General features: G+C 47.6%; 1 protein-coding gene across 1 annotated transcript in view; it reads right to left on the minus strand.

The window, feature by feature from the left end:
- Positions 1-1,615: 1,615 nt before the first annotated feature.
- The window catches only part of LOC138756887 (polycystin-1-like), a 71,739-nt gene continuing 51,065 nt past the window's right edge, over positions 1,616-22,289 (minus strand). Inside the window, exons 30-36 of the mRNA XM_069923278.1 lie at positions 16,723-16,918; positions 12,535-12,702; positions 6,322-6,465; positions 4,318-4,528; positions 3,920-4,043; positions 2,968-3,117; positions 1,616-1,681 (exon numbers count right to left, since the gene is read on the minus strand). Coding sequence (XP_069779379.1) covers positions 1,616-1,681; positions 2,968-3,117; positions 3,920-4,043; positions 4,318-4,528; positions 6,322-6,465; positions 12,535-12,702; positions 16,723-16,918 — 1,059 coding nt within the window. The remainder of the gene's footprint in view (positions 1,682-2,967; positions 3,118-3,919; positions 4,044-4,317; positions 4,529-6,321; positions 6,466-12,534; positions 12,703-16,722; positions 16,919-22,289) is intronic.

The following is a 22,289-nucleotide window of genomic DNA, read 5'->3' on the forward strand; positions in this document are numbered from 1 at the left end:
CGGATCTTCATCTGAGGACAAACTGGACTTAATCCCCTGTTTTTGCAAAGGTTTCTTCCTCTTCAAAAGTTTATTCTGGTTTAAGCAGGGACGGCGCTTCAAGGGTTCAGCGAAGTTGCAAAGACTGTCATATGATGGCCAGCTGTTCAAGGAGCTACAGATTGAAAGGAGGAGAGAGCATTGGAACAGCCACATACAATGGTGGTCATCCAGCAACAGGTTAGAGCTGGGGCACCAGGTTTAAAGGGAGATTCGACGTACTTATTTCTCAACCGGATCTTCCCAACATTCAGGTATCGAAAGCCATTCAATTTCTGGAAGATTATTTGCATTTTAATTTTGATAGCATCCAATACGTTTACAGTTAAATCCACAAACAGATCACGATAACGTGATCTGAGTGATGATAGTTTTGGGGTTAATATATATTTTAATTTAGTCATTCTTTGGGATCTGGACATGGCTGTCAGGCTGAAATTCAGTCATCCTTCAGAGGGTTGTGGCACAATCCCCCGACAGACCTGGGGTGGCAGTCCCAGGATTTGGTCTCAACACCAAAGAAGGGCTGGGGTCATATTTCCCAGTAAGTAGCCTGCTGATGGTGACACTCCCTAACTCCTGCTGTCCTGGTCTTCCTTGTGGGAAAGATTGCAGGTTGGGAGAGGAAAAGCATGGCATCTTGTAGACATTTGACACAGGAACTGTACACTAGTGGAGGACAGAGTGAATGATGAGGGTGGTTGATGAGATGTCAATCATGCGTTGGTTTTGGGCTTAGGTTTAGGGTCATCACAGCATGGAAGCAGGCCTTTGGGCCCAACCTGCCCATGCCAACCAATCCCCCCCCCCCCCCCCACCACACTAGTCCCACCTGCCTGTGTTTGGCCCATATCCCTCTAAACTTATCCTACCGATCCATCCAAATGTGTCCTAAGTGTTGCAGTAGTACATGCCTCAACCACCTACCCCTGGCAGCCCATTCCGTACACCCAGCACCCTCTATGTAAAAAAGGTTACCCCTCAGCAAGTTCTTGTGAAATCTCTCCGCCCGCCCCCCCCACCTTAAACTTATGTCCTCTGGTTACCAATTTGCCAACACTGGGCAAAAGACGGTGCTTTCACTCAACAGCGTGGAGGACAGGGGAGACAAAGTTGCACAGCGAGATTCATTTCTCCCATCGAGAAGGAGAAAGGAAGGATTCCCAGTACAAGGTCTCATCTAAAGAAAATAATATGGCTCTGATATCACAGCCAGATATTGTGCTCGTATCCAAAACCAGAAGTCAAGATCTCCTCACTCTCCCTATGTTCAGTGGGACAACCAGGCTTCTAAGTTACCTCATTCACGTTTGCCCCTCAATTCCAACGACTGATTCAGCAGTAAGACTAACCATGAAATCAGCCAGATTTAAACTGGCCAATGGATTTGAATTTTTAAAATTTAAAATATAGACATACAGCATGGTAATGGGCCATTTCTGCTCACAAGTCTGTGCCCCCCAATTACCTACACATTTTGAATAGTGGAAGGAAACCTGACCCTCCACCTAGAGAAAACCCATGGAGACACTGGGAGAACGTAGAAACTCTTTACAGACAGCGTGGAGTTTGAACCCTAGCCCAGTTCCGATCGCTGGTGCTGTAAAGGCATTGCACTGACCGCTCTGCCAGCCTTGCCGCCCTAATAAGGATGCAGATTATTCTACAGCAAATTTGTCAAAAAGTCCACCTTGTCTCCATCTCTCCACCACTTATCTCAGCTAAATATCCATCCTGGTCCAAAAGATGCCAGGCCAATCTAGTCCCAAGGAATGTCATTGAGAACCATCGTACTTGCAAGAAAGAACTCGGGAAGGAGGACTACGATAGGCGGATAAATTCTGTTCCAATTTGCGACGCACCCATGCCACACAACTATATTTCCAAAAGAGAAGCTTTTTTTTGCTGACTCTTAGGACTTTTGAACAACACCTTTGAGGCTATCCTCAAAAATGTGATTCGGTAACCCACCCATGTTGCAACATTCTCGACAAGTGTCTCAGAGGTCACTCTGACGCAGGGACCTCAGACAGGCTTCCATAACTGAGGAACACTCGAACAGAATGTCCTCACGTGTACCTCACCTCAGGACAGGGTTCAAACCTGCCATTTCCTGGATTTCTCCTCCTATGTCAGCTTGAGGAAGGAAGGGCCCAGTCCACCACAAGGGAAAGGCTCTGTCCACCATGAGGAGGGAGGGGGGCGCAGTCCGCCATGAGGAGGGAGGGGGGCGCAGTCCACCATGAGGGGGGGGCACAGTTGGCCATGAGGAGGGAGGGGTCCAGTCCGGCATGAGGAGGGAGGGGTCCAGTCCACTGTGAGGAGGGAGGGGAACCATCCACCACGTTAATTGTTGAGAAAAGCATAAACTCTGCACCTCTCATTGATCAGCTGAGGAGCAAATCCAAAGTCAGTCTCCATTTGTTTACTCCTAAGGGATTCCTGTCGAGACACAAAAGAATAAATTTATACGTACGACTATGATTTTTACACACACTACAGGTGTATGACACTATGCAGAGCAAGGATTCATCAGTCACTTAGTAGGTTGGCAACTGGTCACTAACTATCCATTGCTTCTTGTGTGATTTCAGTCGCTGCTCATATCCCAGTGACTATTATTTCATGTCTAAGTCATCCAGTGGAATTCCGGCCTGGATCTCATTCCTGGAAATCAGTTTTCCATCCAAGCTGCTCAATCATTTGCAGAAGAGCAGGGAAGTCTTCCCAAATGCCTCGGTCAATGTTTGTCCTTTAAATGCTTCACCAAAACAGATTTGTTGCTTGTGGGGCCTTCCAATGAACCAATTTGATGTGGATTGCCTGCACTCACAGTGAGAGCATTTGAACTCGATGTCATGTCTGGAAGCGGTCATGTCGATGGAGCTTCCTGCCTAACCAGCCAAGACAGAACAACGCTGCACTTACACAACTCTCCGAGCTTCCACCCATTATGGAATCCGGGCCTCCAGGGATGGACGTGAAGGAGGAACTGCCCAGCTCAGAAGAACCCAGGTCCACATCCATTTCCACCGATTGTGCCTCTTTGGTGGGAGGTTCGGGATTCTCCACGGTGACCTGGGTAGAGCGACAGTCACCAATGATGGTTAGAGTCTTCCAAGGTTGGATGGGCCACCGTGAGAAGCAGGCTGATTGTTTTGCACTGAGGGTATGGCTGATGCGCGGCTGGTGGCGGGAGGGGATATTGTTATTTTTATAATTAAGAAATAAAATCAGCAAATTAGAAACGTGTTTAAGCCCCGATTTTGGCTGAAATCACCTTCCTGGATGTTTTGACGCCGTGATCAGAATGGGGATGACCCATGCTTGTGGCCAGTGCTGAGAGAAGCCACCTCCTGGCACTGCCAAGCACCTTGGAGCGACAGAGTGCACCAGCTGAACCTGGCAACTTCCCAGTCATAGTGAAAGGGATACAGGATTGGCAAAAAAAAGACCCCTTTAAAATGGGTAAATCTCCAGGGATCAGTCAGTATGGGCACCTTTCTGGTAGGACTGGGCATTTGCCCCTGGAACATTGGACGATGGGCCAAACAAGCCATGGCCCCTCATACCATCGTGCTTACTGATGGAATCAGTGCCACAGTTCAGCTCCAACATAAGCAACCACCGATCAACCTGCCAGATCCCACTGTCCCAGCAAACTGGCTTCATACTTGCGCCAGCTTTCAGCTCACAGATCGTATCTAATCACATTAAGCATCAATCCCAACATTAAGGAGGAGGTGGAAGTCTTATTTTTAATGGACTCCACCTCTGAGCTAGTGGAATCATGAGACAAAAAGCAGGAAGAGGTTTGTGATGGGATGAATATCATGTAACTAACTGCTCCGACACGGCAGACACCTGATGATGATCTTACCTTGCTCCGTGTTTTTCTGAAGAGGGAAGTGAAGAAGAGATGGATTGGGAACACAGCGACAGCCAGGACAATGCCAACTGCCACCGTCTCACCTGTGACATTGGCCAGATACGCGACTGGGAGGCTATTCACAAGACAACATTTGTTAAGCAGTTTCTCAACTTCAACAACCAACTTCCTTGTTCCCCCTTCGGTTGGAGGATGTACAAGGGATTTCAGGCAACAGCAGGGTCACGATGCGGCCTTAGCACTCGAGGCGGGGCGGGACGGGATGGTGTGTGCGGGCGGTCGCACATTCACACAGCTGGCTGGTGGAATTCAGGCCACAGGACTTCTTCCCTCACCCAACTACGAACAGATGGCAAAGACCACAGGCCAGAGCCTGATTTGGGACAAACCTCCTGCTTCTGGTGCCGACTGCTCCATACCACGCTGCTCCCGTCGCAAAGAACAAGTAGACGAGGAGGGTGCAGCAGGTGACACGCTGGACTCGGGTGAAGTGGCTCCGTGGCAGACGATCCCAGACAGAAAGCCAGATGTGCCTCTCCGACACGCCACGCTTCAGCTGCGATGCAAAGATGCGGGAGAAACGGCGCAGCTCCTGGGGGCCTGGCGTGCAAAGAGCAAGATGGCACGAGTCATCATCACCTATACCCATCACCACCCATACCCATCACCACCCATACCCATCACCACTCATACCCATCACTCACACACACACACACTCAGCAGAAGCACCATGACGTTTTAAAAACTTTTTAACGATGCAGCACAGTAGAAGCCTATTTGGCCCACTGAAACCGTGCTGCCCAATGACACCTCATTACCGTAAATATGCATGTATAATGTGTTTCGGGTATAATACGACCCCCCCCCCCCCATTTTTGAGGGGGAAAAAGGAGAAAAATCTTACCCCGTGTATAATACAATCCCCTTTTTATTGGCTTCCCCGAGTCGTGTTGCCGTCTCTCCTCCCTCGCCTGCCCGAGTTGCGGTGCCATCTCCCCCCACCCAACCTAGTCACGCTGCCGTCTCTCCCACCCGCCCAACCTAGTCACGCTGCCGTCTCCCTCCCCACCCAACCTAGTCGCGCTGCCCTCTCTCCCCCCACCCAACCTCGTCGCGCCGCCGTCTCCCCCTTCGCCCACCCGAGTCGTACTGCTGTCTCTCCTCCCTTGCCCACCCGAGTTGCACTGCCATCTCTCTTCCTCCCGCCCGCCGAGTTGCGGTGCCATCTCCCCCCACCTAACCTAGTCGCGCTGCCCTCTCCCACCCCCCACCCAACCTAGTTGCACTGCCCTCTCCCACCCCCCCCCCACCCCCAGGGAGAACTCCTCTTACAGGCAGCAATGGATGGGCAGCAGATGTCGTAGGTGGGCACAGGTGGGAGGGCAGAAGGAAGGGAGCTGAGAAGCAATGGGGGAAGGATTGCTCTCACAGGAGAGGGAAGGGAAGGGGGCGGGGAACCGGAAGAAAGGAGATGGGGGCAGGAATAGAGAGGGGATTAACTGAAATTGGAGGCCGATACTGATGCCACCTGGCTGGAGAGCACCAAGACAAATATAAGGTGCTGTTCCTCCAACCTGAGGTGGTCTCAGTTCGGCAGGTCCATGAGGTCATGGACGGACAAGTCGGGGTGGAAATGGTGCTTGGGGTCAAAATGGTTGGCCACTGGGAGATCCTTGGGTTTTGCAGTGGACAAAGTGAAGGCAGTCAATGAAACAATCTCCCAGGTTACATCCAGTCTCTCCGACGTAGAGGAGGCTGACCGGATGACACCTAAAAACTCACGGATGAAGTGTTACCTCAGTTGGAGGACCCTTTGGGGCCCCAAATGGTGGCATGGGAGCAGGTGCAGGTGCGAGTGGAGCATTTCCTGTGATCACAAGTAATAGGTACTGAGGGGGAAACTGGTGGACGAGTGAATGAGGGAACTGTCCCCGTGTAAGGCGGAGAGTGGAGGAGAAGGAAAGATGTGTCTAGTGGCAGGATCACATTGAAGTGGTGGAAATTGCAGGGCATAATATGTTGGAGGCAGACGCCAGTGCAGTTTGTTGTAGGTGAGGACAACGGGAGCCCTGCCCTTGTTGCGTCTCGGGGCCGAGGGAGCCAGATATGTGCGAAATAGAGGAGATGTGGACAGATGTGAGGAGATACAGGCATGGGCTGAGTTGATGGCAGTAAAGGTGAAAAAATTGGACATCTCAGATGTTCTGGAATGGAAGGACCAGATGCCATGGAGGTGGATAAATTCAGAGAAAAGAATAGAATCCTTACAGGAGTCAGGGTGAGAAGAGGAGCTGTCGAAATAACTGTGAGAGTTGGTAGGTTTATAGATGGTCTGTAGCTAGTTTTCTCCCAAGATGGAGACAAAGAGATCGAGGAAGGGGAGATAGACCTACATGCTACCAACACGTCCTTCTCTACCATGCCTTCATTCTTCTCATTCTCCACCGACAGCCAGTCCTGAGCGAGGAAGTAGTACAAGTTGTCTGTTTGCTTGTCCCAAACTGCCACATGCTCCAGATACCATGATGGGTCTAAGCCTGCACAGAACATCAATGTTAAAACAAGGATTCAGCTCAATTCATCATGCCAGAAAACTCAATGCAGATTTTAAAATGGTTGGAAAGTAGTTCTCAAGGCCCTGGGATTCTCCCTTCATGAGTGAACCACTCTGCCTGCAACCCGATGTTGAAAAGTGACCTCCAGTTATGAGCCGTCAACGGGAGTATTTAGAGGTGACTGCCGCTGATGTCAGGTTAAGCAACGTTGATACCTTGATGTTTTCTCTCCTGTGAGCAATAACTATTTGGTTTGCAAATACCAGTGGGTGGCACAGTTGGCCCAGTGATCAGTGCAATGCTGTCAGGGGTGCTAGTGATTGGGACTGGGTTCAAATCCCGCACTGTCTTTAAGGAGTTCGTATGCTCTCCTCATGTCTTCGTGGGTTTTCCCTGGGGGCTCCGGTATCCTCCCACCATTCAAAATGTACCGGGGGTAGTAGGTCAATTGGGTGCAAATGGGCTGTATGTCTAAATTTTAAAAAATAAATAATGACCGATTCCCCTCTGTCTCCCCTGCTCTCAGTTCAAACTCAGTAAGCACCTTAGCTAGTTTTTAATGAAGCACCTCACAGCTCCAGCAACCCAGCTTCAACTCTGACCTCCAGTGCTCTCTGGTGATTTCCTTATGATTGTCTGGGTTTCTCCAGGGTGCTCCAGTTCCCTTCCAATGTAGAAAAAGGATTTATATCTCACTTATATTTTGATACCTTTGTCTTATATCTCAATGCTAAAACTTTTGCTTTTAATACAAGATGGCTGACAAACCTTTAGTGTGACACAAGATGGCTGAAAATAGTTAGACAGCTGCAAACATGACCTTGCAAGCCTGCTTTGAGAATAGGCACTGATTGTACAGTCTCTGCAAGGACAAGTACAAGGAAAAGCAAGATAAAGTTAGCATAAGATCATTAATTTTGTATTTTTCGGGCGATCTCAGACCATAACATATTCTATTTTGTCTTATGAAAAGTAAACACCAAAAAAGCCAGATGTCAGGGCTGGGAAACCATTTTTTCCATATATAGAATGATGTAACCTAAGAGTGCGGGTCGTTCTGCCCCCTACTCATTAGAAATTGCATAAATATAGAAGCAACCATCTGTATCTTTGAAGTGAGAGCTGAGACTTCAGAAAGATGTCTGCTTGAGACATCTCCTGACTGGTCATCCTCACTTCCCATATACGAACCGAACGTTTATAATAAAACCTGCATGCTTTGAAGAGGTACTTTTGCCCTGTGTTCTATTCTGCATTCCGATTTCATTTCAGAGGTATGGGCTGACTTCCACGCCACATCCCAAAGGCGTGCAGGGTTGATGGGTTGATCGACTGTATTCAGTTTCCTTACATTGCTGGTGGGAGGTGGAATCTTCGGAGAGTTGAGGGAAATGTGAGGAGACTAAAATGAGATTGGAGTGGTCATGGGTGCCTGATAGTCAACACTGGTATGGGAGGGCGAAGGGACTGTCTCTGTGCTCTCTGACTCCATGACTTGACTCCACTGAGAGGTTCGCTGGCTGTTCTTGATTCTGCTGTTTTAATAGCGTAGGGCTTAATGTACATCAATAAAGATGGTCAGTTCAAAACAAAACTCACTGTAAGTTGCAAAAACAGAAAAGATGACAAATACCCACATCAGACAGGATCCATGAAAAATGGAATATAAGAGCAGTATGGTCTTATATAAGAGTATAAGAGCAGTATGGTTAGTGTAGGAGTCAGCGCAATCCTTCAACAATGACCCGGGTTCAAATCTGCCACTGTCTGTAGGGAGTTTGTACTTTCTCCCTGTGACTGCATGGGTTTCCTCTGGGTGATCCAGTTTCCAAAGTCATAGGGAATTAGTAGGTGAATTGGTCACATGGGTTTAATTGGGCAGAGATGGCTCGAGGCCTGTTACCAAGATGCATCTCTGAATTAAAATTAATCCAAAGCCCTGCCTTAATGATATAATGCAACACCATAAGGCTGATCTCATATGAAACACACTGAGCTCTCCACAAGGGAAGCAGTTAGCAAGCATCTATACAGATGTTCCAGGACCACCCACCCCCACTCCTTGCTGCGATGTTATGTTAAAATTGTACAAGGCTTTAGTGAGGCTATATTTGGAGTGTCGTGTTCAATTTTGGTCACCAAAGTATAGGAAAAATATCAACAAAGTGGAGAGAGTGCAAAGATTTACTAGAATGTTGCCGGGGTTACAGGATCTAAGTTATAGGGAAAGGCTAAATGAATTTGGTCTTCATACTTTGGAGCATTGAAGATTGAGGGGGGGTTTTGATTAAGGATTTAAAAAAAACTATTTATAAGATATAAAATACAGATAAAAATTAAAACTAAAACACTACAAAATACATAATATCCCCCCTACTACTCATCCCCCACCCCCCCTCCCACCCTCCCCCCCTACATCCCACCCCTAATTGCCACTATGAAAAGAGCCAAAAACATATATCGGTTAATTATCCGTTGCCGTGGAGTGTGCCAAACCCTTAACATCTTAAAAAAAAAAGCTTTTAAGATATATTCAAACCCATACATTTCAAATATGGAGTCCACATGTTAATAAAAAAGGAATAATTATTATGTAAATTAAATATGATCTTTTCTAAATAAATACAAGATCTCAACTCATTATGCCATCTATGTATATTCAGTTCAATATCATTCTTCCATGTGATTGCCATACATTTCCTGGCTACAGCCAACGGCAGGGGAATAAATACAATTTGAAATTTGTCCAATCTTAAACCCGTTGTTAAGGTTGTAGTATAACCCATTATTGATTGAGGTTTTTAAAATTATTTTCAGTGGTATAGATAGAGTTGATGTGGAGAAGATTTTTTTCTTTTGAAAGGGGGAGATACAAATGAGAGGAATGAAATGAGAGTTGGGGGAAAAAGTTTAGAGGAAACATGAGGGGGGATCTTCTTTACTCAGAGAGTGGTGGGTGTGTGGAACAAGCTTCCAGACGAAGTGGTGGAGGCAAGCTCGGTATTAGCATTTAAGGAGAAGTTGGATGTCTATGGATGGGAAGAAATGGAGGGTTATGGGTAGAGTGTAGGTCAGTGGGGCTAGATGGGAGGAAGTCGAGTGTAGGTCAGTGGGGCTAGATGGGAGGAAGTCGAGTGTAGGTCAGTGGGGCTAAATGGGAGGAAGTCGAGTGTAGGTCAGTGGGGCTAGATGGGAGGAAGTCGAGTGTAGGTCAGTGGGGCTAGATGGGAGGAAGTCGAGTGTAGGTCAGTGGGGCTAGATGGGAGGAAGTCGAGTGTAGGTCAGTGGGGCTAGATGGGAGGAAGTCGAGTGTAGGTCAGTGGGGCTAGATGGGAGGAAGTCGAGTGTAGGTCAGTGGGGCTAGATGGGAGGAAGTCGAGTGTAGGTCAGTGGGGCTAGATGGGAGGAAGTCGAGTGTAGGTCAGTGGGGCTAGATGGGAGGAAGTCGAGTGTAGGTCAGTGGGGCTAGATGGGAGGAAGTCGAGTGTAGGTCAGTGGGGCTAGATGGGAGGAAGTCGAGTGTAGGTCAGTGGGGCTAGATGGGAGGAAGTCGAGTGTAGGTCAGTGGGGCTAGATGGGAGGAAGTCGAGTGTAGGTCAGTGGGGCTAGATGGGAGGAAGTCGAGTGTAGGTCAGTGGGGCTAGATGGGAGGAAGTCGAGTGTAGGTCAGTGGGGCTAGATGGGAGGAAGTCGAGTGTAGGTCAGTGGGGCTAGATGGGAGGAAGTCGAGTGTAGGTCAGTGGGGCTAGATGGGAGGAAGTCGAGTGTAGGTCAGTGGGGCTAGATGGGAGGAAGTCGAGTGTAGGTCAGTGGGGCTAGATGGGAGGAAGTCGAGTGTAGGTCAGTGGGGCTAGATGGGAGGAAGTCGAGTGTAGGTCAGTGGGGCTAGATGGGAGGAAGTCGAGTGTAGGTCAGTGGGGCTAGATGGGAGGAAGTCGAGTGTAGGTCAGTGGGGCTAGATGGGAGGAAGTCGAGTGTAGGTCAGTGGGGCTAGATGGGAGGAAGTCGAGTGTAGGTCAGTGGGGCTAGATGGGAGGAAGTCGAGTGTAGGTCAGTGGGACTAGATGGGAGGAAGTCGAGTGTAGGTCAGTGGGGCTAGATGGGAGGAAGTCGAGTGTAGGTCAGTGGGGCTAGATAGGAGGAAGTCGAGTGTAGGTCAGTGGGGCTAGATGGGAGGAAGTCGAGTGTAGGTCAGTGGGGCTAGATGGGAGGAAGTCGAGTGTAGGTCAGTGGGGCTAGATGGGAGGAAGTCGAGTGTAGGTCAGTGGGGCTAGATGGGAGGAAGTCGAGTGTAGGTCAGTGGGGCTAGATGGGAGGAAGTCGAGTGTAGGTCAGTGGGGCTAGATGGGAGGAAGTCGAATGTAGGTCAGTGGGGCTAGATGGGAGTAAGTCAAATGTAGGTCAGTGGGGCTAGATGGGAGGAAGTCGAGTGTAGGTCAGTGGGGCTAGATGGGAGGAAGTCGAGTGTAGGTCAGTGGGGCTAGATGGGAGGAAGTCGAGTGTAGGTCAGTGGGGCTAGATGGGAGGAAGTCGAGTGTAGGTCAGTGGAGCTAGATGGGAGGAAGTCGAGTGTAGGTCAGTGGGGCTAGATGGGAGGAAGTCGAATGTAGGTCAGTGGGGCTAGATGGGAGTAAGTCAAATGTAGGTCAGTGGGGCTAGATGGGAGGAAGTCAAATGTAGGTCAGTGGGGCTAGATTGGAGGAAGTCGAGTGTAGGTCAGTGGGGCTAGATGGGAGGAAGTCGAGTGTAGGTCAGTGGGGCTAGATGGGAGGAAGTCGAGTGTAGGTCAGTGGGGCTAGATGGGAGGAAGTTGAGTGTAGGTCAGTGGGGCTAGATGGGAGTAAGTCGAATGTAGGTCAGTGGGGCTAGATGGGAGTAAGTCAAATGTAGGTCAGTGGGGCTAGATGGGAGGAAGTCGAGTGTAGGTCTGTGGGGCTAGATGGGAGGAAGTCAAATGTAGGTCAGTGGGGCTAGATGGGAGGAAGTCGAATGTAGGTCAGTGGGGCTAGATGGGAGTAAGTCAAATGTAGGTCAGTGGGGCTAGATGGGAGGAAGTTGAGTGTAGGTCAGTGGGGCTAGATGGGAGTAAGTCAAATGTAGGTCAGTGGGGCTAGATGGGAGGAAGTCGAGTGTAGGTCAGTGGGGCTAGATGGGAGGAAGTCGAGTGTAGGTCAGTGGGGCTAGATGGGAGGAAGTCGAGTGTAGGTCAGTGGGGCTAGATGGGAGGAAGTCGAGTGTAGGTCTGTGGGGCTAGATGGGAGGAAGTCGAGTGTAGGTCAGTGGGGCTAGATGGGAGGAAGTCGAGTGTAGGTCAGTGGGGCTAGATGGGAGGAAGTCGAGTGTAGGTCAGTGGGGCTAGATGGGAGGAAGTTGAGTGTAGGTCAGTGGGGCTAGATGGGAGTAAGTCGAATGTAGGTCAGTGGGGCTAGATGGGAGTAAGTCAAATGTAGGTCAGTGGGGCTAGATGGGAGGAAGTCGAGTGTAGGTCTGTGGGGCTAGATGGGAGGAAGTCAAATGTAGGTCAGTGGGGCTAGATGGGAGGAAGTCGAATGTAGGTCAGTGGGGCTAGATGGGAGTAAGTCAAATGTAGGTCAGTGGGGCTAGATGGGAGGAAGTTGAGTGTAGGTCAGTGGGGCTAGATGGGAGTAAGTCAAATGTAGGTCAGTGGGGCTAGATGGGAGGAAGTCGAGTGTAGGTCAGTGGGGCTAGATGGGAGGAAGTCGAGTGTAGGTCAGTGGGGCTAGATGGGAGGAAGTCGAGTGTAGGTCAGTGGGGCTAGATGGGAGGAAGTCGAGTGTAGGTCTGTGGGGCTAGATGGGAGGAAGTCGAGTGTAGGTCAGTGGGGCTAGATGGGAGGAAGTCGAGTGTAGGTCAGTGGGGCTAGATGGGAGGAAGTGTTCGGCATGAACTAGAAAGGGGCAAGTTGGCCTGTTTCTATGCTGTAATTGTGATACGGTTCTTAGTTCCAGTGGATGCAGTTTGAGTCAACTCTGTAAGTGGGTGCCCAACCAAGCATCTGGGCAGCCTGCCAGTCTGCTCCTTTACACTTACCCGTGTTGTCATGCCAGATTCGGATTTTCCAGATCTCGCCTAGGTTGGCATCGGTCTCCACCTGAAAAACATCCAGGCTGTTCCTCTGGAACGCTCCCTCTTTGTCCAGATGACGGGACCCACTCTTGTTCAACCCGTACAGACTGATTCCCACGTGAGCCGAGGTGCCTGCAGGAAAGCAAGAACTTCCACTGAAGACTTCAAGATGCTCTGGAGTAAATGGAGGAGCAGGATACCCCTCCCCCCCTTCCAATAGCAATGCGACTGCGACCTGAGAATCTGTGCGTGCACTGCTGAGGGGGAAGTAATACTGGGCAGGGCATCAGGAGGTTGTCGTGCCATGGACCTTTTCTGAAAGGTTCCCCCTCAAACAATGCAGCGGCCCCCTGTGCAAAACCTAGTGCAGTCAAGGATTTTTGACAATATTGTCATATCCATTTACATCAACTTTCCCATTTGATGCAGCCAATTACTTGTAAAGAAAAACAATAATAGTAGGAAAACTGAATTTAATTAAGAGACAATCAATACATAAGGTAGACACATGTTCTCAGTAATCCTAGTGAAAAAAATGTGACTTGCAGAAGTGCAGACAGTTCTATTATGGTATTGGAGCACAGCAAGGAGAGATTCAAGAGCCTGATTGCTATTGGAAATAAACTGTTCTTGAACCTAGAGGGGCTGGTCTTTTGGCTGAAGGTAGCAGTGAGAAGAGGTTGTGACTGGGGTGGGGGGAATGTGGGGGCGGGGGGGTGATCCGTTATGATGTTGGCTGCTTTCTTGAGGTAGCACCTCACCTCTGCAATGGACAGGAGGTCAGAGCTTACAATTGCCACCTCCTGCAGCCTTCTATGTTTTGGACACGTATTGCCAAACCAGGTTGTGATGCAACCCAGTCAGTGTACTTGCCACAGATTATCCGACAACATACCTCAGGCTCATTAGAAAGTAGAGATGTGGGTGTACCCTCACAACTATCTTGAAGTGATGGTCTCAGGGAAGGTCTTCTGAAATGTGGACTCCCAGGAATTCTTTCCACCTCCTTCCGGTCACTGAGGACAGCTGCTAGGCCTCTCCTTGTTAAAATCAACAATAAACTCCTCGGACTTGGTGCGTCAACCTAGTTGGTCTTGAACCAATAATCTCTGACCCAGGAGCTGGAGCCTTACCATCATTGTTCAGGATGGACTGCCCCTTTAAAGCTATGCCTTTGATATTGCAGAAAAACACCGACCCTAACCCTTCCACTACAGTTCCCCCTCAGAAGGAATTGTGATCATTTCAAATTACGCGATCAGTTACCTGTGTGAACCACAGATGTCTGGAAACATGGAGATTGTAGTAAAATGCACAGTCTTGCAGCGCCCATAGGAGGTAATATTACCAACATTTTGGGCCTGATCGCGAAACCTCGAAGAAGGGCTCAGGCCTTCTTCAAGAGAGGCTAGAACATGGAAACAGTACAGTCCCTTTAGCCCAAATGTCTGCACCAAGCAGCATGTCCAAATTAAACCAAATCTCTGCTGTCTGCACATGGTCCACGGCCCTCTGTGCTCATGTGTCAATTAAGAAGCCTCTTAAACACAACTATTGCATCCACTTCCACCTGACATCCCACTCTAGATATCTACCATACGCTTTATGAAAACACTTGTCCACATGTTTCCCTTAAACTCCTCCCCACCCCCTCTCCCACCTGGAACACATGATCTCTAGTATTTGACAATTTTATCTGAGGAAAAAGATTTTGACCACCTTACCATATCAATGCCTCTTATAACCTATCAAGTCTCTACTCAGCCTCGGACCCTCTAGAGAAAACAACCCAAGCTCAGACCCTCTAATCCAGGCAGCATCCTGGTAAATCTCTTCCGTACCCTTTCCAAAGCTTCCACATCCTTTCTATACGGGCAGACAGATTTGCACTTTAAAGTGTTTTCTGACCAGAGTTTTATATAGCTGCCACAAGACTTCCTTACTCTCATATTCATTGCTTTGACCAGTAAAGCCAACTACATTAAACACTTTCTTTCCCACACTATCTACTTGCAGTCACTTTCAAAGCAGCTATTGATCTGAATCCTCAGCTATCTCTGCTCATCAATACTTTTAAGAGCCCCACTATTTGTCTGCTTTAAACTGGAGCTCCCTTTCTCTTCCCAGACATGTAACTGATCTACATCCTGTTGTATTCTCTACACTGCCCACAACCCCACAAATTTTTGTATCAGCTGCAAACTCATTAACCCACCCACTTACTGTTTCATCCAAGTTATTGTACATATCACAAGCTACTGGGGTCCCAATGCTGATTCCTGCATCACACCTTTGGTCATGGGACTCCAGCCAGAATCACACCCTTCCACCACTAACCTCTGTCTTCCAATTCTGAATCCAAACCAGATCCAAACAGATCCAAATGCGAGTCCCATGGATCTGTACCTTCTGGATCAGGCTACTATGAGGGACCTTGTCAATTGCTTTACTAAAATTCACGACATCCACTGCCCTACTTTTTATTAAATTTAAATTTAGACATATAGCACATTTCGGCCCATGAGTCTGGGACGCCTAATTTACACCCCATTAACCTACAACCGCCAGCACGTTTTCTCAGTACCTTCATCAACCTGTCACCTCCTCAGAAACAAAATTCACATTTGTTAGTCATGACCTGCCTTGCACAAAGCCATGGTGATTGTCCCAAATCTTTCCAAACGTACTTAAATCCTATCCTAGTAGCTTCCCTACCACAAATGTGAAGCTCACTAGCCTAAAATTTCCTGGATTATTCCTAGTTCTCTTCTTGAACAAAGGCCCAACATTGTGTACTCTCCACTCCTCTGGGACCTCTCCTGTTGCTAGTGAGGACACCAAGATCTTTGTCAAGGACCCAGCAATCCCCTCATTTGACTTTTTTAATAACCTGCGATATGTCCCATCAGCCCTGAGGAACCTATCCACCTTCTTGCTCTTCTAAAGAATCAGCGCTACCTCTTACTTGATATGAAAATGTCCTAACGCATTGGCATTCTCCAGACTCTGTCCTGCATTGATGGAGGATGCTGTTGATGGCATCTCTCCAGTCCTTGAAGTGTGGGTGATCCATATCTCCTGGTTGCCCAGAAACATTGCCTCATGTTTGAATCCTTGATCTTCAGATGCTTTTTCACTCATGGTCAAAGACTGGGTGGCTAGACTGCAGGCAATAGTGAATGTCTCTTTAGTGTCGAGCTTTGCTGCCAAGTTCTGAGTGAGTTTGAGCAATGCTATTTCCCTCGGGGCTGTACTCCCTCCCAATTCCACTTCCTCATCTGCCTCCACTTCTTTCCTTTCGGTGGGCCAGGTAAAATTGAGGACCTAACCGAATGGGTCCAAATAACAGTGATTTTGATTCCTTATTGTGCCACAAGTCCCAGAGATAAATTGAAGAAACATTCTCATAAACAGAGAGACTGGTAGAAATACTCAGTGGACCAGACAGCAACTGAGGAGGGAGAGAAAATCAGCATCAATGTTTATGGTTGATGAACTTCCATCAGAATTGAGAGCCACCTGAGCTGAAATGTGTATTCTCTTCCACTATCTGTGGATCTACTTGTCCTGGGGAGTATTCCCAGCACTTCCCTCTTACTCTTTAGATTTCCAGGATCATTTCTGAATTAAAAAACCAATCTAGTGAATTAATGAGAACCAGCTTCATGGGTGGACTTTAACAGTATTGGCAGAAGGGCTGCACCCTGTTGGCTCCTCTGATCTTGACCAGGGCAGCATAAGGGGAGATACTTTTGTAGATACATGGTTTATAACATCCCCGCCACCCTAGGAGCTGTATAATTGAGGATCTACTATCATCGGAAGGAGGTACTGGAGCCACAAAATCAGGACGGCCAGGCTGGGAAATGGCTTCTTCCCGCAGGCTATGAAATTGATGTGTCCTGTATTTGGTCTCTGATAATTGAAGAGTAAATTATTCCAGAATATTTATACATATTTATTTTCTATTGCATTTTTATGACCTTATTATTGTGCACTGTTTTATCAGATGATATATTAACTTAAACTTGAATACTTCTGTAGCTATTTATATTTGGAAGAGAGGGTTTAAAATGTATCATAGCTACACACAAATACTTGTTTGCCTTTTTCAGACTTTTGGCAATTTGTGGCTGTTCTAACTTTCCTTACCTGAGTTCCTGTACCAGCCAGTTTTCACCAGTACCTCATACTTGTAGTGACCATTCTGCCCACAGAGGGGGATGATCCCAACACGGTTGATATCGATGTAGTCCAGTTTGTGTGCAATGAGAGCCAGTACAACATAAACGGCAAAGGCCAAAGCACAGGTGATGGCTGCAATCGGGTTCTGCATCGGGCCCTTCACCTGTGAAGGAATTACTGCTGAATCACACTGGAGGCACTCAAATAACCTGGGTAACATTCCTAACACGCATTGTCATCAGGTCTTCGATTGCAAACAAAATAACAGGTACTCGTCAGCCAGACTTCGTACACGGACTGGGACTGGAGGGCTTGAGTTATAAGGAGAGGCTGGATTGACTAGGACTTCTTTTCTCTTAAGTGAAGGAAGCTGATGGGTAACTTTATAGATGTTTAGAAAATCATGAGAAAAACAGGTAGGGTTAATGGTACACTCTGGGGTAGAAGAGTTTTAACTGGAGGTTATGGGGTTAAGATGATGGTGGAAGGATTTAAAAAGAAGCCTGAGAGCATTCACACAGAGGGTGGTGGGTGTACAGAATAAGCTGCCTGAGGAAGTGGTAGAGGGGGGTACAATTATGTTTATTACATACATCCAAAAGGAGTTGGGTGTGGCCTTGTGGTGGGGTATGGAGAGAAAGCAAGAAAACAGTTACATGAACAGCTATGATCATATTGAATGGTGGAACAGGCTCAAAATGATGAATGATCTTCTCCTGCTCCTATTTTCTATTAAATTTTAAATCAAATTTAAATTTAGACATACAGCAAGAACGGCCCAAGAATCCACGCTGCCCAATTACACCCAATTAACCTAAAACCTGCTGTATGTTTTGAATGGTGGGAGGAAACCAGAGCCCCTGGGGAAAAACCTACACAGACATGGGAAGAATATTCAAACTCCTTACAGACAGCGTGGGATTTTAACCCTGGTCCTGATTGCTGGTGCTGTAAAGGAGTTGCGCTAACCGCTAGGCCAACTGTATAGGCCAAGCAAATGGGATGCGCTCAGATGGGCAACTTGGTTGGTGTGCAGGAGTTGGGCCGGAGGGCCAGATTCCAGGGACCATTGCACTCTGGTGGATGGTAGAGAGCATGACATGAACTTCCACCTGCTAGAATAAAAATTGCACCACCCCTCAAACCAACTTTCCCCAAGGAAGGGCTGGTAGAGCTAAATCGCAAAAGCTTAAACAAAACTTACAGGAGTTAGTTAAAACAGATCAGATCAGATATTCATTGTCATGTAATAAAACATGGTTTGGCACCACTTGCAGTCACAGAAAGAGCCCTTGGTGAGCCCTCTTTGCCCTTGAGTACTGGTTCTGATAGCTGGTTCTCATGAGCCGGTCTCTAGCAGCCTGCAGCCTGGTGTGAGTCCTTTGACCTCACAGCAGCCTTCAGCCTGGTGTGAGTTCCTGTCCTGCAAGTGGCCAACAGCTCATCCCCCATGTGCGCCCTTCAGCTGCAGAGCTCCTCTCTGGTCCGCCGCCAGGGTCACCCTCCATAGGGTCGACCCCTCTGCTTATCTTTCATTACTGGGGCCCTGCTGCACCTGTCCACTGCTCCCCCAAAGTCTGCAAATCCTCAAAGCCGCCGCCGAACACAGGCGCCACCATCTCAGGACCAGACCCTGCAGTCTCTTGTTGGCTCCTTTAACAGAGCCTGTACAGAGCCGTCGGCAGGACAGGGTGGTAGAACCCAACGAGGGAGCAGTGTCTCTGCTATCCCTAGGTCTGCACCTGTGGCAGCGCTGCTGTTACAGAAGCTCCAACCACCATTTTTATTTATATACGTGACTGCACATGGTAATAGTAATGAGGGTTAAAAGTGAACAAAGTGGGAGTATGAAATTTTAATAAAGAGGCAGAGTATTGATGGTCTTAGATAGACTCTGCGGTCTGCATTAATGGGATCAGATGTATGAATGGAACTGGAACTAAGAATGTCAGAGCGTTCCAACTTCTTGTATCTGCATGGGATTATAATGCAGAAATCAAAACTGCATCCCGACTCTGTAATGGAATATTTGGGAGATAAATTGGTAAAATTAGAGTAGGTTACATACATACACACACTTTAAAATAGATCTTATTTTAAATACTGAAGAATTCATATTCAGTAACTTTACAGAAACTATGGGGAATGCTGTGCACATTTCACAAGTAGATGCTAATTGAAATGATGTAATTAAAGCAACAAGAAGGAGACGCTCTGGCTGTGAAAAGGTCTTGGCAAGGATTTTGAGAGAGTGCACTCCTGGGTTTTTGTTTACCTAAAGACAACAGCTTGACCAAGAAGACGAACTCCTATTGTTTGCTGGAGAAGGTCAGGGGTTTTGCAAGTGAGAGAATCACATGGGCTTTCTGGCAGTTGGATAGAGAGAGAGAGAGACTGGGCAGACAGCTAAAACAACCAGAAGAAGCTGGTTGGAAAACTCCAGAGTGAGGGATGGTTGAAAGTGTTATCTGTCTGGTGTTTCTCTTGGAATGTGGAACAGAAAGGAATTCTGTGGTAGCCTGAAACAAAGAGGTTATCATCTGGAGAACCCTGATGGGGCAAGTTTCATCTGCAAGATATTGAGGTGACTAATGGTGGTACTTCAGTTGTGGAAATCCTGGAACAACACATCTCTCTCTCTGCAAACCCTACGAGAACATTCCTGGGCGGTAAACATTTACCTTTCAAGCACCAAAGCCTGGTGAACTTTATACATGTTAAATTCCATGTACAATATAAGAATTTCCTGCAACCAGTGAGATTGGACTGTGAGCCAAGGAACTTTGCGTCCTTCTCTCTGGGATTTCCTTGGGAGTAGAGAACACTGAACAGGGGTAAGAGTCTCTGACCTCTCTGGAGCAGCTAATTTCTCCTCGTTCCTTGGCCTCTCGGATGCTTGGCCAGCCTCTTGCCCCAGCGCAGCCTCCCCTGCTAGTATTTCTGTAACTGGTACCCAGGGCTTTCCAAGGGGCCACAAAACCTGGCTACGAGCTCTTCCAGGGCTGATTTGAAATTGTAGTCTTCGATTGCTTTTAGCGGGTCTGTGTGCCTTTTCCATTTGTTGTCCCCGACCAGTACAGAATATGAATGAGTTCATTTTTTTAAAGAGCACGCCTCTTACCCAAGTCTCTTTATTTTTCCTGTAGTTTCTTACGAGTACTGGTTCCCCAGTTTCCAGGGATCTAATTGGTTTGTTTGATGACGCTGATTTTTGGATGTGGAGTCCAATATTTGGGTGTACTGCAGTAAGTCGTCTTCTTAAGTTACATCCAAACATCAGCTCCGTTGACTTGCGTTTTGTGGTGGGGTGTGGCGTTGTTCTATTTAACATCAGAGAATCTGCCATGTTATGGTTCCAAGATGCCCCATTTGACTTTCTGGCTTTCACTGCCCTTTTAAAAGTCTGTACAAAATGCCCAGCTTCCCCATCGGTACTCGGGGAGGTACCAATGATATGTTTCACACTGTAGTTTCTTTGGAATCACTTGAAAACGTCTGATACAAATTGGGCCCCAATGACTGAGACCAGCTGATTCAGCAACTCATACTCTGGTCTTTTCTGTTGTTGTTGATCACATCGACAACACAATAGGCCATTTGGAGCATGCATCCACAATAATCAGGAAGGCTTCTCCCATGAATGGAGGTGTGAATCCTATGCTGTGGTTGTGATGGCCATTTCCATGGATTGGCTTCTGCTTAAGGTGCCTTGGGTTGCACTTACTGACAAATGTGGCATCTCCGTACCAACTGTTCAATGTCTCTATCCATTTCTGGCCAGCGTCTTTATCCATATCTGGGATGATTGGTGTGGAGCTTCTGTAACAAAGCCTCCTGCCATTTTATCTTTGGAAAGATCGTTCTTGTCCCCCCACAGCAGGCAACCCTCTTCTCTGTGTCTGACCACCCATTCAAGGTGAGCTACATAACTTTCGACAATGTAGCCTCCTTTCTTACTTCTTAGCCAATGGCCTTTGATGTGATTGGTAATTTACGTGGTTGTCTCTTGGTTGATGGATGTGGCTTCTGCTGTCCAACTGATAGTCCCTTCTGTCTGTTCTGTCGTAGGCAGAGGTAAGTGTGATAAAATGTCCACATGGCTGTTCTTGTCCATTTTATATCATAATCATACACCACAAGTTCCATTGCTCACCTTTGGATTCTTGCTGCCGCTAATACACTTTGATCCTAAAATTAAACTCAGTGGTTTGTTATCTGACACCAAGGTGAACTTTCTACCATATAAGTATTGGTGAAATTGTTTAAGGCCAAATATAATGGGCAGTCCTCCCTTTTCTATTTGTGCATCATTTCTTTCGCAGGCCGTTAAGGAGCGGGACACATACGCTATTCCCTTTTTCCTGTGCTTTGTGATAATGCTGCCCCCAGACCAACCATCGACAGCTCAGGCCACTTCTTTATCTGGCTCATCATGGGTAAAAGCATTATCACTTGAGGTCACCAGTTCCTTCAACTGATTAAAAGCCTTGACCGTTTCATAATTTCAGTACCATTTATGATCTTTCTTTAATAATTGGTTTAGCGGGCCGCAAAGGGCGGACATGTTAGGAATCTGCTTCCGCTAATGATTAACCAACCCCAAGAACGATTGCAACTCCGCTCGGTTTGATGGGCAGGGAGCTCAGTGAACGGCTTCGGTTGCCTGGTGTATCCATTGACCCCTTCGTGGTCAGTCATAAACCCCAAATATGTTACTGAGGGCACCACAAATACACAATTGTCTTGACACAGTCGAACTGTAGCCTGTTCTAATCTGGCTAGTACCTCTTCAAGGGTTCTTACATGTTCTGCATCATCCTGACCCATAATGATAATGCTGTCTAAGTAGCATAGAAACATAGGTGCAGAAGTCAGCCATTTGGCCCTTCAAGCTTATGATCAAGGCTGATCAGTACCCGGTTCCTGCTTTCTCCCCATACCTCCTGATCCCCATACCTCCTGATCCCCTTAGCCACAAGGAAGTGTTGACAGTTTACAGCGGAATACTTAATGTGAGTTTTCAGGACATTCCTGTAAACTCTTCTCTGTCCAGCTGTTTGATTTACTTGAATACATTTTCCAGTGAGGAGCAAGATCAAGAAGCAAATGTCACGAATGTAAGAGTGAATCCACGAGTCTTCAACAGGTGTGTGAACAGTGAAGAATATTCAGCGAAGGGGTGGGACCAATCACGGACCCTTCCTCTGGAGCAGAGGAGAAGTGGCTGGAAATGGTGATGCTGAGCTCCTGGCGGATCGTGTCATACACCCTGTAACGTAGAGGCAGAAGGGAGAATGTAGCATGATGGATGTGTGACAGCTCGAGGAAGCGAGTGGACTATGTTTAACTCGAGCTAGGCTAAGGGCTGCTGGAGATGGACTCCTGAGTCCATCAGGACCAGGATTCGAGAGGGTGCCGAGGGCAGGGAGAGCTCCTATGTCCGAGGTGGATCTGGACTCAGGTTGCCGAGGATTTGAACTGGAGTCTGCATGAGTGCTGGAGGTAAATCCATGGACAATCAGTCACTCGGGGGT

The sequence above is a fragment of the Narcine bancroftii genome, chromosome 3, assembly GCF_036971445.1.
Source record: "Narcine bancroftii isolate sNarBan1 chromosome 3, sNarBan1.hap1, whole genome shotgun sequence".
NCBI classification, from domain to species: domain Eukaryota; kingdom Metazoa; phylum Chordata; class Chondrichthyes; order Torpediniformes; family Narcinidae; genus Narcine; species Narcine bancroftii.